We start from the raw sequence: 16,240 nt of genomic DNA, 5'->3' as shown, positions 1-16,240 counted from the left end.
TATAGTAAAAGGCAATTTTGGGTGGGTGTGGTCTATGTGGGCGGGGCGCCCCAGGGTTGGTAATGGGGCCATGCATAGTTGAGATTGACTGTATTGTCATAAGAGAAGTTCAATATCAATTTGAAGTGAATCGGTGTAGAAATGAAGAAATTATAGTAAAGGCAATTTTGGGTGGGTGTGGTCTATGTGGGCGGGGCCCCAGGGTTGGTTATGGGGCCATGCATAGTTGAGATTGACCCTAATGTCATAAGAGAAGTTCAGTATCAATTTGAAGTGAATCCGTGTAGAAATGAAAAAATTATAGTAAATGGAATTTTTTGGTGGGTGTGGCCTATGTGGGCGGGCGCCCCAGGGTTGGGATTGGGGCCATGCATAGTTGAGATTGACCCTAATGTCATAACAAAAGTTCAGTATCAATTTGAAGTGAATCCGTGTAGAAATGAAAAAATTATAGTAAATGGAAATTTTTGGTGGGTGTGGCCTATGTGGGCGGGGCGCCCCAGGGTTGGGAATGGGGCCATGCATGGTTGAGATTGACCGTATTGTCATAGGTGAGGTCCAGTATCAATTTGAAGTGAATCGGTGTAGAAATAAAGAAGTAAATGTAAAATAACCTAAAAAAATGAGTGATAATTTCTGACGCGGCCCCACCCCAACCCCTATAACTTTTGACCCAGGGGTCAGATCAAAATTCCAAATAGTGCAGGGTCGCACATATGCTCATAGCTACCATGTGTGTAAATTTCAAGGTTCTAGTGCTTTTAGTGTAGGAGGAGATAGTGGCCAGGACGGACGGACGGACGGACAGACGGACGGACGGACGGCGGAGATCACCACAATATCCCCACCTTTTTTTCAAAAAGCGTGGGGATAATCAAAGTCAACAAAATTATAGTTTAAAAAACTCCCCATCGAAAGATCACCGCCACCCACACCGTAAAGCAAACTGACAAAAGCACAGTTGAAACTTGAATGCTGTGCATATCTTATGAGATGAATGTTGATTGCTTGATCACGCTGCGTTACGCTGTGGCTTCCTCTGTAGGACAAGTTCAACCTCAGCTGTGTGGCCAACTCGTCCATACAGGAGCTGATGCGGGGTATTCGTCAGCAGATGGACAGCCTCATCACCCTGCCATCCAAGGAAATGGCTGCCATGGCGCTCGGCCTTGCACACAGGTAACCCAGTGTTTGAAAGAAATAAAATTATATGATAAATCGATCAATAAATGGTCACAAAGGAACATTTTATTGCACACTATCTAAAATATAAATATCTTAAAGGGACATTTTAACAGGTTTTGGCATGTATTGAAGTTTGCTATTAATGGGCTTTATATTGATAAATGTGAACATTAGATCTGAAAAGCTCCAGTTATAAAACAAGAATAAAATTAAAGAAAGGAAAAATTAACCCTCAACTGGGCTCGCACCACTGACCCCTGGAGTAAAAGTCTTATTGCTTCGACCACTGGGCCATCTATGCTCGTACAGTGAGTGATGTAGTTCATAATAAATATAAGCAATCCTCCTAGTATCAAAAATACGGGTTTTTATCAGATTTTGGGGAAAGGGCCTGGCCTTTTTTTGAGAGGAAAAAATTGCGCACAGCGCCGTATTTTGGAGGAAAAAAAACACACAAAATGCCGGATTTTGGAGAAAATAGGGAAAGTTTTAAATAATCAATTAGGCATATTTTACTGTTTTTAAAACAAATTCAAGGAAATTTAATTATGCAATATTTTTATGCCCCAGGATCGATAGATCGGGGATATATTGTTTTTGGCCTGTCTGTCTGTCTTTCTTTCTGTCTGTCATTCTGTCCCAAAACTTTAACCTTACAGTAAAGTTTTACAATAACTTTTGAAATATTGAACATAGCAACTTGATATTTGGCATGCATGTGTATCTCATGGAGCTGCACATTTTGAGTGGTGAAAGGTCAAGGTCATCATTCAAGGTCAATTGTCAAAATTGTATAACTTTAATATAGTAAAGTTTTGCAATAACTTGAAATATTGAACATAGCAACTTGATATTTAGCATGCATGTGTATCTCATGGAGCTGCATATTTTGAGTGGTGAAAGGTCAATGTCATCCTTCAAGGTCAAAGGTAAATTTTAAAAAAATTTAATATAGTAAAGTTTTGCAATAACTTTTGAAATATTGAACATAGCAACTTGATATTTGGCATGCATGTGTATCTCATGGAGCTGCACATTTTGAGTGGTGAAAGGTCAAGGTCATCCTTCAAGGTCAAAGGTGGAAAATTTTAAACTTTAATATAGTTAAGTTTTGCAATAAATTTTGAAATATTGAACATAGCAACTTGATATTTGGCATGCATGTGTATCTCATGGAGCTACACATTTTGAGTGGTGAAAGGTTAAGGTCATCCTTCAAGGTCAAAGGTAAAAAAAAAGCGGTGCAATAGGGGACATTGTGTTTCTGACAAACACATCTCTTGTTCTATTTTCTACACTTGATCAGGTTAACTTATATATTTAAAGGTTTAAAAAACATTTTTTTTTTTTTTTTTTTTGGTGGCCTTTAAAACAAGATTTCCAGTTTTCTAAATGATGAAACTATCAAGAGCCTTTTACTGGCTGATTGTAACATGATGTGCAATGATAGGGCTGATAGAAACTGGATATCAACTAATGTATACAAACTAAACAAGGTTTACTGCTGTGTGTGCATGAAAATAGCAGATTTCTAAATTCATGTAACTCTGTTTTTTGTATTTTACAGTTTGTCTCGCTACAAATTGAAGTTCAGTCCAGACAAAGTGGATACAATGATCGTTCAAGCCATTTGTAAGTTAATTTGAATGTTTTGTTATTGCTTGAAAATTTATTTAATATGTAATTACAGCCAAATTGTGCCCAGTTATTTTTATGTCCCCCACTACAGTAGTGGGGGACATATTGTTTTTGCCCTGTCTGTTGGTCCGTTGGTCTGTTGGTCCGTTGGTCTGTTGGTTGGTCTGTTGGTTGGTTTGTTGGTTGGTTTGCGCCAACTTTAACATTTGCAATAACTTTTGCAATATTGAAGATAGGAACTTGATATTTGGCATGCATATGTATCTCATGGAGCTGCACATTTTAAGTGGTGAAAGGTCAAGGTCATCCTTCAAGGTCAAAGGTCAAATATATGGGTCAAAATCGCTCATTTAATGTATACTTTTGCAGTATTTCAATATTCAAGATAGCAACTTAATATTTGGCATGCATGTGTATCTCATGGAGCTGCACAATTTGAGTGGTGAAAGGTCAAGGTCAAGGTCATCCTTCAAGGTCAGATGTCAAATATATGTGGCCAAAATCGCTCATTTTATGAGTACTTTTTCAATATTGAAGATAGCAACTTGATATTTGGCATGCATGTGCATCTTATGGAGCTGCACATTTTGAGAAGTGAAAGGTCAAGGTCATCCTTCAAGGTCAGAGGTCAAATATATGTGGCCCAAATCGCTTATTTTATGAATACTTTTGCAATATTGAAGATAGCAACTTGATATTTGGCATGCATGTGTATCTCATGGAGCTGCACATTTTAGTGGTGAAAGGTCAAGGTCAAGGTCATCCGTCAAGGTCAAATATATGGGTCAAAATTGCTCATGTAATGTCACTTCTGCAATATTGAAGCTAGCAATTTTATATTTGAAATGCATGTGTATCTCATGGAGCTGCACATTTTGAGTGGTGAAGGGTCAAGATCAAGGTAATCCTACAAGGTCAAACGTCATATAGGGGGACATTGTGTTTCACAAACGCATCTTGTTTTGCTCAAAATTACAGCCGATTTTCGGCTGCTTCCCAATCGCGAAATTCCACGCTTTTCCCCCAAAATCTTACCAAAATTTCCCAAAAAAAAGCCCAATTTGTAAAAAAAAACAACATGTTTTTATTTATTTTTTAAGAAAAGAAGTCTCTTAAGACTAAATTATGATTACTTAACTCTATATATCAACTTTATTTTTTAAACATCCTACAAAATATATAACTTTAATTAAGTCCTTTTTGACAATAAATAATTCCCAAATTTGCCACTTTTATTGATTAAAAAAATCCAAATAATACCAGACTCCTTTTCCCAAAATGGCTGGAAAACCCCCTGGACATGCCCTTAAAAACAATATCAATTCTGTTACTTATAATCATATTTATAATGCTTAATTTTTCCCAATTTCATGGTTTATCACGCTATTTTTCCTAATTTCATGGTTTATCGTGCTAATTTTCCCAATTCAAATGGCACAGGCTGTAACAAATAAAAGCAAAAAAATCACTTGTGCCTGTTTTTTTTTTAAAGAAACACTTGCAAAGTCAGCAAATGTCTTAATACTATATGAATATTGCACACCTTTTTTCTGGTCTTTGGTAAAAATGAAAATTCCGGTTTAGGATTTATTTCCCACAAAGTCTATTGATATGTGACAAATAAGTTAATATATCTATCAATTAAAAGTCAAAGTACAAGAACAAAATTGTAAGAATTATAGTTCAGGAGCCTTGTTACACTTTGGGGGATTGGGGCCGGGCCCTTTAAGGGGGGAATTTTGCGTTGTTTTGTGTGAAAAGGGGAGTTTTAGAAGATCTTTTCACCAACCATTCAACACTTAAAATTGCTATATTTTAATGTAATTTACATAAATATACATTTAATCAAAGGTTTATAGCACGATACCAGCTGGCAACAGAGGTATAAAAGTAAAAAAAGAGAAATAATAATTTCCGGTAGACATTTATTTGGTTAAAAAACACTTTTTTCAAATAGTTTTTTTATGCCCCCCTTCAAAGAAGAGGGGGGTATATTGCTTTGCTCATGTCGGTCGGTCGGTCTGTCGGTCTGTCCGTCCACCAGGTGGTTGTCAGACGATAACTCAAGAACGCTTGTGCAGGATCATGAAACTTCATAGGTACATTGATCATGACTAGCAGATGACCCCTATTGATTTTGAGGTCACTAGGTCAAAGGTCAAGGTCACGGTGACTCGAAATAGTAAAATGGTTTTTTGAATGATAATTTTAGAATGCATACGCGGCCAACAGGGCACACTCTGAACAATATTACTGAAGCAACTGGTCTGTAATCCTCAATCTATAATTATCAGTCCAATGAAACATCATCCTTTTAGTAAAATACAGTGGATCAGTAAAAATATTATCAGAATATGAGATTTTTTGTATATTTTGTATTTTAAATATTGTGTTAATGTTTAATTTTGTTGATTAATATAAATATAAGCAGGACAGGGGAGGTAATACACTACAGGGGAAACAAATGCAATAAGTTTAAATTTATTGTTACAGATTTGCCTCCCTTGTAATATATTTAAATTTTACCAAATGTAAGGCTAACTGCATTTTTTGTAATGCATACTTCTACTACTACTACAACTACTACTACTGCTACTACTGCTGCTGCTGCTGCTGCTGCTGCTGCTGCTACTACTACTACTACTACTTCTACTACTACTACTACTACTACTACTACTACTACTACTACTACTACCAGCGATTTTCCTTGTCCAATTGGGAAAAGTACCCGTACCGGTCCAATTGGGAAAAATCCAGTCGTGAAAACCTCAAAATTGGGAAAAATCGAGTCGTGAAAACCTCAAATTAGGAAATTGGTGTATTTGATTTTTTGCTCCCAAATACTTTAAAATTGATAACCAAGTGTGTTCAAGCTGTCAATATTATATAAACCTAGGTTCAAGCTATAGAGCTGCAAAGGGAAACTAACTAAATGTTGCTTAAAAAAAAAAAAAAAATTTTTTTTTTTTTTTTTACCTTTAATTGGGAATTTAAGGACAGCAATGGGAAATTTGTATTTTTTTCGTAGTTGGGAAAGTGCCGTTTACCGGTACTTTATAAAGAAGGAGGAAAATTGCTGACTACTACTACTACTTCTACTTCTATTACTACTACTACTACTACTACTACTACTACAACTACTCTACTACTACTACTACTACTACTACTACTACTACTACTACTACTACTACTACTACTAATACTAATACTACTACTACTACTACTACTACTTCTACTACTACTACTACTACTACTACTACTACTACTATTTCTTCTGCTACCACCACCACCACCTTCTACTACTACTACTCTATTACTACTACTACTACTACTACTACTACTACTACTACTACTACTACTACTACTACTACTACTACTTCTACTACTACTACTACTACAACTACTACTACTACTCTACTACTACTACTACTACTACTACTTCTACTACTACTACTACTACTACTACTACTACTACTACTACTACTACTACTTCTACTACTACTACTACTACTACTACTACTACTACTACTACTACTATTTCTTCCACCACCACCACCACCACCATTCACAGTGACAAAAAACGTATTCAGTGACAAAAAACGTATTCACACAATGGCTGCTACTACAACTTATAGCCCATATAAAGGGGCATGCATGTTTTACAAACAGCCCTTGTTTTTTACCATTTTGCCTTGGGAATGGGTCTTAGTAACAGACCAGGGTTTTTTTTTAGAAAAAGGGGAAGACGCTGGACGCTGGGTAAAAGGGGAAAATTGAGCGCGAAAGAGACATATTTGGGGAAAAAATAAAAACTGTTCATTTCAATGTCTATAACTCGCCTACAGACTTCAGGTGTTTGTTTTTTTTAGAAAAAGAGGCATGTCTCTGACCTTTTTGTTCTTAAACACATGAACAAGTATGATATTAAAGTCAAAGTCCTAAATAAAGTTGCAGGTGTAGATCTTATAATGGGAAATGTTTTCAACTGGGGCCGGGGAACGATGTCAATCTTATGATTTCAATTTCATGATGAATGGGTTGACGATCTAGATCTGCTACAGTATTGGAAGGGAAAGGTGCGGCAGCTGCCGATTGTCTACTTTCACTTTCACTATAATCCGACAGTATTAATATGTTGATTACATGTACCTCCGAGTCCTGCTGGGTTTCAACGGTTTTTGATTATTCATTCTTAAAAAATGCGTCAACGCAATTAATATTTTCAGAGTCCGAACGTTTTATTTTGTTCGTGTATGAATGCCAAATGTGAGACTTTTTTTCTATTTTAACGTTTTTATCTTGGCTTTCACATAACCCAGATGAAAATTCGACTGATTTCCGGTAATTAATTGACGAAACACCCTTCTCGCGCAAGACCGGAATCCAGTAAAATAGTCACATGATTAATACGATTAGTTGCCCGGTTTCCATGACGTAATTTAAGAGCTATATATATAGAATCACTGGGATTCCCAGATTTGAGTGTTCGTCGGGAGAGAGAGCGAGATCGTTGTACATGGTACAAATTGGATAAGTGTCGACTTCCCAAAAGAAAAAAAACATTTCTTTGAGGGTAAAATATTATATTTTTGTGAAAAATTATTTTTTTGGAGGGGAAATGGTATTTTTAGGGGAAAAATTCTGGTAGGGGAAAATATCGGCGTCACTTTCTTAGTAAAAAAAACCCCTGCAGACTCATAGAAACTGCTTAGGTAGCTTTAAATGTACAGGTATTATTTATAATTGCATTTAAAAGTATGCAATAATGTACATGGTGTGTGTGTGTTGTAGCGCTGCTGGATGACTTGGACAAGGAGTTGAACAACTACGTTATGAGAGCCCGGGAATGGTATGGCTGGCACTTCCCTGAGCTCGGCAAGATCGTGCAGGATAATCAGGCCTTCGCCAAGGTCGTTAAACACATGGGTATGTTTGGAATCGAGTTGTCAAACATATGGGTACGTTTGGAATCGAGTTGTCAAACATAAGGGTACGTTTGGAATAGAGTTGTCAAACATAAGGGTACGTTTGGAATGGAGTTGTGAAACATAAGGGTACGTTTGGAATCGAGTTGTCAAACATAAGGGTACGTTTGGAATCGAGTTGTCATACATATGGGTACGTTTGGAATCGAGTTGTCAAACATATGGGTACGTTGAGAATAAGGTTGTCAAACATATTGGTACGTTGGGAATAAGGTTGTCAAACATAAGGGTACGTTTGGAATTGAGTTGTCAAACATATGGGTACGTTGAGAATAAGGTTGTCAAACATATGGGTTATTTTCCCCATCTTTGTGAAGCATCCTTGGCCCCCTTTTTGTGAAAAAAAGTGCAAACTGTTCAAAATTGTGGGACAAACGTAGATGCTAGAATGAAATTTTTAGCTAGGAGAAGTCCTGGACTGTGATGGCTACTATTTGCTAGGATCTGTCTTCACAAGGTGTCTATGTGGATCCCACTAGCATGAATCATTTTGCAACGGCAGTTAAAATATACATTTGTACTTCATAATATAATAAAATTAACTTCATCTTGGGTAGATAATCTTCAGAATGAAAGTCAACATCTTCTTTATCAAGTTTTATGATTTAATCAAAGGTTGGCTGTTACCTGCTATAATAATAATACAGTACACTGAAATTATTAGTTTTGTGTGTGTGCTTTCAAGATGGTCAGTAATGGCCTGATGGAAAAATTGCAACTGTTGAAAAACATGTTAAAAGACGTAGCATCTGCTATCACTAGTGCTGGTAGAAGTCATAAATGAACGTCAACATTTTCCTTATCAAGGTCTATGAATTGATAAAATTAAAGGATGATAGCTACCTGCAATGATTATAATACAGTACCATGAAATTATTAGTTATTATCTCTTATTTTGAAAGACTTAGACACAATTAATCTTAAATAATATGTTTCTTCTTTCAGGGCCCTCAATCTATCAAATCCCCCACCTGAAAAGTATACTTTTTTCCCCTTTTGGGGGGAAAAATTCCTCCTAAAAAAAAAACAAAAATTTTTTTTTTTTTTTTAATAGAAAGATGTGTCTCCATGATTATTATATCTCAATTCTATTTCAATTTAATCTTTTTCAAACATACTAAATTATGAAAAATGCAATGAATATAGTGCAAACATGTACAAATGAAATAATGAGAGAGTAAGTAAAAAATTCCCCAAAAAAGGGAAACGCCGCGAAAATTCCCCCTCCTAAGGGCTGCGGACCCCTTCCCCCAAAGTAGTGTGAGGGCCCTGTCTTTGTACATAATCTATCTCATTTAGGTCTTTATTAGGACAGATGCTAAAAAATAAAATAAAATAAGGCAATGTCACTAATGATGCATACTTAACCGTTGATCAGAAAATTATGCTGTTGATACGGTTTATTCGTCACTACCTCTGAAGTGAACAGAAACATTAATTAAACAGACAATGATTGGATGACATAGTTGATATGGTGCAGGCCTTTTTCTGGGGTATCTACTGGTTTGTTTAACGGACCCATTTCCAAACTGAATTTAAAAAAACAACTCCCAATGTTCCTCAAAATAGTATATATATTTTTAGAAAGAATTATGATTATACTGACTATTATATCTCAGTTTTATTGTTATTGCATTGAACAAATTATTTTTATCTTGTTCTTCTAATTTAACTTCTCATAAAGAGGTATTTTAAATTAGTTTTCCAAATCATTGGACTTCGTGTTAAAAAAATTGCAAAATTCCCAGTCTGGATACATGTATGACTTTTTTTCCAAAATGGTCAGGAAAGGGCCTTGGTGCTTCAGTCCTCTCGGAAAAAGTTCTCAAGATACCTATGACACACAGCACTGGTAATACCCAGGCAAAAGGGCTCAATAATGTCTCAGTTGTCATCTTCTACTGGTATAAAATATAGCCGAGATTCATACTGTTTTTGACTACATACCATTTAATTGACACTTCCTTTATGTTTGCTACGATAAGTATCTTAGACTTTCGAGGGATCACTGAACAGGTCTTGATTCAACACAGCAACTACAGATTTCTCTGTGTTTCATTAACAGGTTTCCGTACCAAAGCAGCAACTACAGATATCTCTGTTCTATAAACAGGTTTCCGTACCAACGCAGCAACTACAGATATCTCTGTTCTATAAACAGGTTTCCGTACCAACGCAGAAACTACAGATATCTCTGTTCTATAAACAGGTTTCCGTACCAACGCAGCAACTACAGATTTCTCCAAGATTCTTCCAGAGGAAGTGGAAAAGGAGGTCAAGGATGCGGCTGAAATCTCCATGGGAACGGAAATCTCCGACGAGGATATTCTCAATGTCACCTACCTCTGTGATCAGGTAAGTGGTTTCAAGCATTTAGTTTAATACAATTTACACCTATTTGTGTACCTGGATTGCATTAAAAGTCTAAGACTTATCGAAACACTAAAGTCTGTTTTTTTGGGGTAGAACCAGTAATTGGTGTCTAAAGGAAAGACCTTAAAATGCTGCCACAGTCTGGATTGAACCCCTGACCATCCAGTCCCAAAGTGGACACCATATTCACTGCGCCAGGGTGACTTGGCATCTTTACAGTGTAAATAAACTGCATTTTAGCTCACCTGAGCTCATGGTGAGCCATTGTGATCGCCTTTGGTCCGTCGTGCGTCGTCAACATTTACCTTGTTAACACTCTAGAGGCCACATTTATTGTCCAATCTTCATGAAACTCACTCAGAACATGTGTCCCAATAATATCTTGGACGAGTTCGAAAATGGTTCTGGTTGATTGAAAAACATGGCCGCCAGGGGGCGTGGCAGTTTTATATATAGCAAACCTTGTTAACACTCTAAAAGTCACATTTATTGTCCGATCTTCATGAAACTTTGTCAGAACATGTGTCCCAATAATATCTTGGACGAGTTCGAAAATGGTTCCGGTTGGTTGAAAAACATGGCCGCCAGGGGGCGTGACAGTTTTCCTTATATGGCTTTAGTAAAACCTTGTTAACACTTAAAAGTCACATTTTTAGTCCAATCTTCATGAAACTTTGTCAGAACATGTGTGCCAATAATATCTTGGACGAGTTCGAAAATGGTTCCGGTTGGTTGAAAAACATGGTCGCCAGGGGCGTGGCAGTTTTCCTTATATGGCTATAGTAAAACCTTGTTAACCCTCTAGAAGTCACATTTTTAGTTTAATCTTCATGAAACTTGGTCAAAACATGTGTCCCAATAATATCTTCAACGAGTTCGAAAATGGTTCCAGTTGAATGAAAAACATGGCAGCCATGGGGCGGGGAAGTTTTCCTTACATGGCTTTACTGTATCATTGTAAAACCTTGTTAACACTCTACAGGGTTCGCACAGGGCTTGAAAAGTGCTTGAAAAAGAGTCATAGGCTTGAAAAGCCCTTGAACAAAGGTTGGCCTTGAAAAAGTGCTTGAAAAGTGCTTATTTCATGTAGAAAAGCCTTGAAAATGTTTATTTCTGCTCAAAATTACTTTTATCATCGCTTTAATTATAAACTTAAATCGTTCTTTAGGGAAATATTACGAAAATTGATCATAAATTCCTTGGCGCAAAAAGTTGAGTACGAAATATAAGCTTCGTACACTATTGAGTACGAAACGTTATGTGTACACGTCACAGATTATGTGTACTACGTCAGAGGTTTTCCATTGTGATCAATTTTCGCGAGTGAAAACGCAGCGATGGGGAAGTGTCATTTCAAACCAGGGTGGTTAACTGAATATTACTGGGTACAGAAAACAAAGGACATTCGAAAAGCACATTGTCGGGTCTGTATGAAGACCATTGGTGTCGGGCGATGGGGGAAAGCGCTTTGAAAAGCCACGAGAAAGAGGAAACCCACAAAGAAAACATGACATTGAGAAGCAATGTGTTTGCTTGTAATAACTTTAAAAAGTAAATACATACAGTCATTCAACCAGTTTAGAATCATCCGGCAAAAACGTTTATTCTTTTGACCACACTAATTTCTTTCGGGATTTAGTGTCAATGTGAGAAGATGTAAAAATAAAGGGTAATATTTATTTTGTATGATAACAGGTTAAGCCAGACGGCATATGCAGTTTTTTTGTCAAAAAAAGCCAATTAAAGATCACCCTTCGGAAAACTTTTAAAAATCATTCAACTTACAGAATTAGAATTTAAAAACATTGTCATAGCATTTGTTTTCAATCAGCAAAAAGTTTATTTGAAAATAATAAAGCCTTCTATATCCATATGCACATTTCAAAACATAACTCATTCAATCAGTTCCGGTTAACTTTTTGCTGCATTTTTCCACCCTGTAAGCTATTTACAAAAGATTTCTTGCTAAAACTTTGTTAATTTATTCCTTTACCTAATGTATACCTTAGACACTTATCATTTTGTTTTTATTGGGGCATTATGGAAAATTAAATACAAATTAATCGGAACTGCTGATAATCGGAACTGCTGATAATCCGGAACTGGTTGACAAACTGTATGTGAGATTATTGAGTTAAGGATGGAAAACATGTATGCAATAACTAGAAATAACATGTATGAGTTATTGTGGAATAAGTTTAATTTGTTTGAGCAAATAAATGATGTTTACTGTGTTAAACTTGCTTGAAAATGATTTTTTTTAAGGAAACTAACGAACGGTTCTCGGCCTTGAAAATGAAAATTTGGCCTTGAAAAGTCCTTGAAAAGTGCTTGAATTTAGGTTTGAGATTTCTGTTTGAACCATGCTCTAGAAGTCACATTTGTGGTCCAATGCTCATGAAACTTGGTCAGAATATTTGAACTAATAATATCTGAGCTAAGTTAAAAAATGGTTGAGATCAGTTTAAAAAACATGGCCGCAAGGGGGCGTGGCATTTTTCCTTAAATGGCTTTTTACTACAAAACCTTGTTAACACTCTAGAAGTCACATTTATTATCCAATCTTTAGGAAATTTGATCTGAACATTTGTTCTAACAATAGCTTGAGTGAGTTTGAAAATGGTTATGATTTGTTGAAAAACATGGCCGCCAGGGGGTGGGGGGCAGTTGTCCTTATATGGCTTTAGTGAAAACTTGTTGACACTATGTTAGCCACATTTATTGGCCAATCTTCATGAAACTTGGTCAGAACATTTGTCAGCTTGCATTTTTTTCAGAATAGTCTAGTTCCTTTGGCTTTCAGGTGAGCGCCTTAGGGCCTGATGGCCCTCTTGTTCTTAAAAGGGCTTTAGTTGCTCTTTGATTGTTTTGGAAATCTTTGAAGAAACTTGTTTAGAGTAAGTTATTAAGTAATTAAAAGGACTAGCTGGTTTCAAATTAAACACAAATGTGTTTTCTTTACAAAGGTTGTCTATTCTTTACAAAGGTTGTCAATTGTTTGTTGCCTTTAGGTGGCAGTAGCGTTATGAATATCAGTGCTTTTTTTCAGTTTGGGGGGAAGGGGGTCGGGTCCCCTGAGGGGGGGAAAATTCCCGCATGAAAGGGGAAAAGGGGGAAATTTCTATGCTTAGCTAGTAACAGTACAAAATCAAATTTTGACACTTATAATTCACCATACAGAGGGAGAAAAACATAATTCAAACTCTTTTATTCATAAACATGTTATGTTAAAAGTTCAATATTTCTGGGCTTTTCAGCGAATTTATCAATTATTTCTCTGTTTCTCTGTGGCGTGCAAAGCAGGTTGAGCAAACTAAACAGTCTTTCAACACTCTGTTGACCGGACATTTCTGGCGTTTCACTGCCGGTATTTGAAGAAGACTGACTTAAGTTGTACTTGTTTGAAAAGAATATCAATTTAAAACAGGTTTGTCAATTTTTATGTCCCCCACTATAGTAGTGGGGGACATAATTATTGTTTTTGCCCTGTCTGTTGGTCTGTTGGTTGGTTGGTTGGTTTGCGCCAACTTTAACATTTGCAATAACTTTTTCAATATTGAAGATAGCAACTTGATATTTGGCATGCATATGTATCTCATGGAGCTGCACATTTTGAGTGGTGAAAGGTCAAGGTCATCCTTCAAGGTCAAAGGTCAAATATATGGGTCAAAATCGCTCATTTAATGTACACTTTTGCAGTATTTCAATATCCAAGATAGCAACTTGATATTTGGCATGCATGTGTATCTCATGGAGCTGCACATTTTGAGTGGTGAAAGGTCAAGGTCAGATGTCAAATATATGTGGCCTAAATCGCTCATTTTATGAGTACTTTTGCAATATTGAAGATAGCAACTTGATATTTGGCATGCATGTGTATCTCATGGAGCTGCACATTTTGAGTGGTGAAAGGTCAAGGTCATCCTTCAAGGTCAGAGGTCAAATATATGTGGCCCAAATCGCTTATTTTATGAATACTTTTGCAATATTGAAGATAGCAACTTGATATTTGGCATGCATGTGTATCTCATGGAGCTGCACATTTTAAGTGGTAAAAGGTCAAGGTCATCCTTCAAGGTCAAATATATGGGTCAAAATTGCTCATGTAATGTCACTTCTGCAATATTGAAGCTAGCAATTTTATATTTGAAATGCATGTGTATCTCATGGAGCTGCACATTTTGAGTGGTGAAGGGTCAAGGTCAAGGTCATCCTTCAAGGTCAAACATCATATAGGGGTCAAGGTCATCCTTCGAGGTCAAACATCATATAGGCGGACATTGTGTTTCACAAACACATCTTGTTTTACAATAGATTTTGTTGTTGTGCGACATGTTGAAATACGTATGGTTTGCGGTAGATGTCATAAAGCAAAAGTCGTGATAGTGAACTACGTACGGTTTGCGGTAAAGGCTAAAATAAAGTAAACACGCGGATGCAGTTCAGAAAAGTTGTAGTAAATTCGTAACGAAAGACGTATTAAAATGAGGTATTGATTAAAATTGAATAACACTTCCGAGAGGGGAATTTTAAAAATATTTAGGGGAAAAATATATACTCTAAAGATGGGGTAATGGGGCCGAATAACGCCGAATATTTCATCCAAAAAACCCCACTGAATATGATGTCTGCCTAGCGACCAGGAGGTCACAGGTTTGATATGGTGTCTGCCTAGCGACCAGGAGGTCACAGGTTTGATACCCACTGGGCGCGTACTTGAGATATCCCCCATAGATGGTTTGATCCCCACTGGGCGCGTACTTGAGATATCCCCCATAGATGCAAAGTACTTGTTAGTCCCAGGAAACAGACATGAGAGCATTTCAAATTGGCCGTAGGCTTTCTGTGCAATCGAGCTTAAAAATTAAGTAATAGTTTGTTTTCAAAATGTAACCGGTATAGATGGCTATTATGAACGTGCATAAAAGTCATTTTACAAGTGGAGTAACTGTTAGCCTTCGGTATAGAAACGCAGGATAGAAGAAATATTTTGGAAGTTGACTGATTAAAAAAAATCAAAATTGTGTTCTTGGGATGGCACAAATTACAAAAATTATATGTTGATATTTATTATGTTTTTCTGCATTCATATAGGTAATTGAAATCACCGAATACCGGGCCCAGCTGTATGATTACATCAAGAACAGAATGGTTGCCATAGCTCCCAACTTGACAGTATTGGTTGGAGAGCTAGTGGGGGCAAGGTTGATATCACATGCAGGTAGGTGTCTCTGACCTTGCTCTCTGTTGTGCCTTAGGGCATTGTGGAAACAATATATATGGATTATGTGTATGGCTAGTTAATGCTAGGACGAGAGATTGACTATAGATAGCTCAAGCATTTAGCATTTGTAGATAATGAGACATGACCATGTAATCATTAGTGAGGTTTTCAGTGAACCAATCTAATCTTATTTAATATTCAACAATAAATATTAAGCAATGTGGTTTTGCCCAATTGGGAAAAGTACCTGTAAGTACAAATTGGAAAAAATAAGCTTGAAAAAAAACTAAAAATGGGAAAATTTGTGTCGTGAAATCTTTAAATTGGGGATTAAAGGTTGTTTTAATTGTTTGGTATTGCACAAATTAATTCAAATATTCATTTACATCCAAATTGACCAAACCCCATTCCAAAAATGATGAAAAAAGCACTGTGTGTACTTAACAGGGTTCCTACCTTGCAGACATGGGCAAAATTTGCTGAAATGTTTTATGAGTTATATCATGAATTCCATTTAGTTAACAGAGGTGCTCTTAAATGCGCAAGACTCTTGGCTCAGTTCCTAGTTAAATTGTGATGTTGTCTTGAACTGAAGTACAGTGCAAATCCCTTCATTACCATGTTGTTGTATACTTGACAGGGTCCCTGATGAACCTTGCCAAGCACCCTGCCAGTACCGTGCAGATCCTGGGCGCAGAGAAGGCCTTGTTTAGGGCTCTCAAGACCAAACACGACACACCGAAATATGGTCTCATCTATCATGCATCTCTCGTGGGCCAGGCTAGCGTAAAACTAAAAGGAAAGGTATGGGCAGTCAGTGTATTTTATTGGTCAA

General features: G+C 36.7%; 1 protein-coding gene across 2 annotated transcripts in view; it reads left to right on the top strand.

Annotated features, from left to right (window-relative positions):
- The window catches only part of LOC127847601 (nucleolar protein 58-like), a 50,747-nt gene that overhangs the window by 15,164 nt on the left and 19,343 nt on the right, over positions 1-16,240 (top strand). For both annotated transcript variants that reach the window (XM_052379621.1, XM_052379622.1), the window contains 6 exons: positions 1,046-1,179; positions 2,753-2,817; positions 7,615-7,749; positions 10,018-10,163; positions 15,276-15,402; positions 16,046-16,209. In XM_052379621.1, coding sequence (XP_052235581.1) covers positions 1,046-1,179; positions 2,753-2,817; positions 7,615-7,749; positions 10,018-10,163; positions 15,276-15,402; positions 16,046-16,209 — 771 coding nt within the window. The remainder of the gene's footprint in view (positions 1-1,045; positions 1,180-2,752; positions 2,818-7,614; positions 7,750-10,017; positions 10,164-15,275; positions 15,403-16,045; positions 16,210-16,240) is intronic.

Source organism: Dreissena polymorpha, chromosome 10 (genome assembly GCF_020536995.1).
Source record: "Dreissena polymorpha isolate Duluth1 chromosome 10, UMN_Dpol_1.0, whole genome shotgun sequence".
Classification (NCBI taxonomy): Eukaryota; Metazoa; Mollusca; class Bivalvia; order Myida; family Dreissenidae; genus Dreissena; species Dreissena polymorpha.
This window is presented reverse-complemented; position numbering and strand designations above follow the sequence as displayed.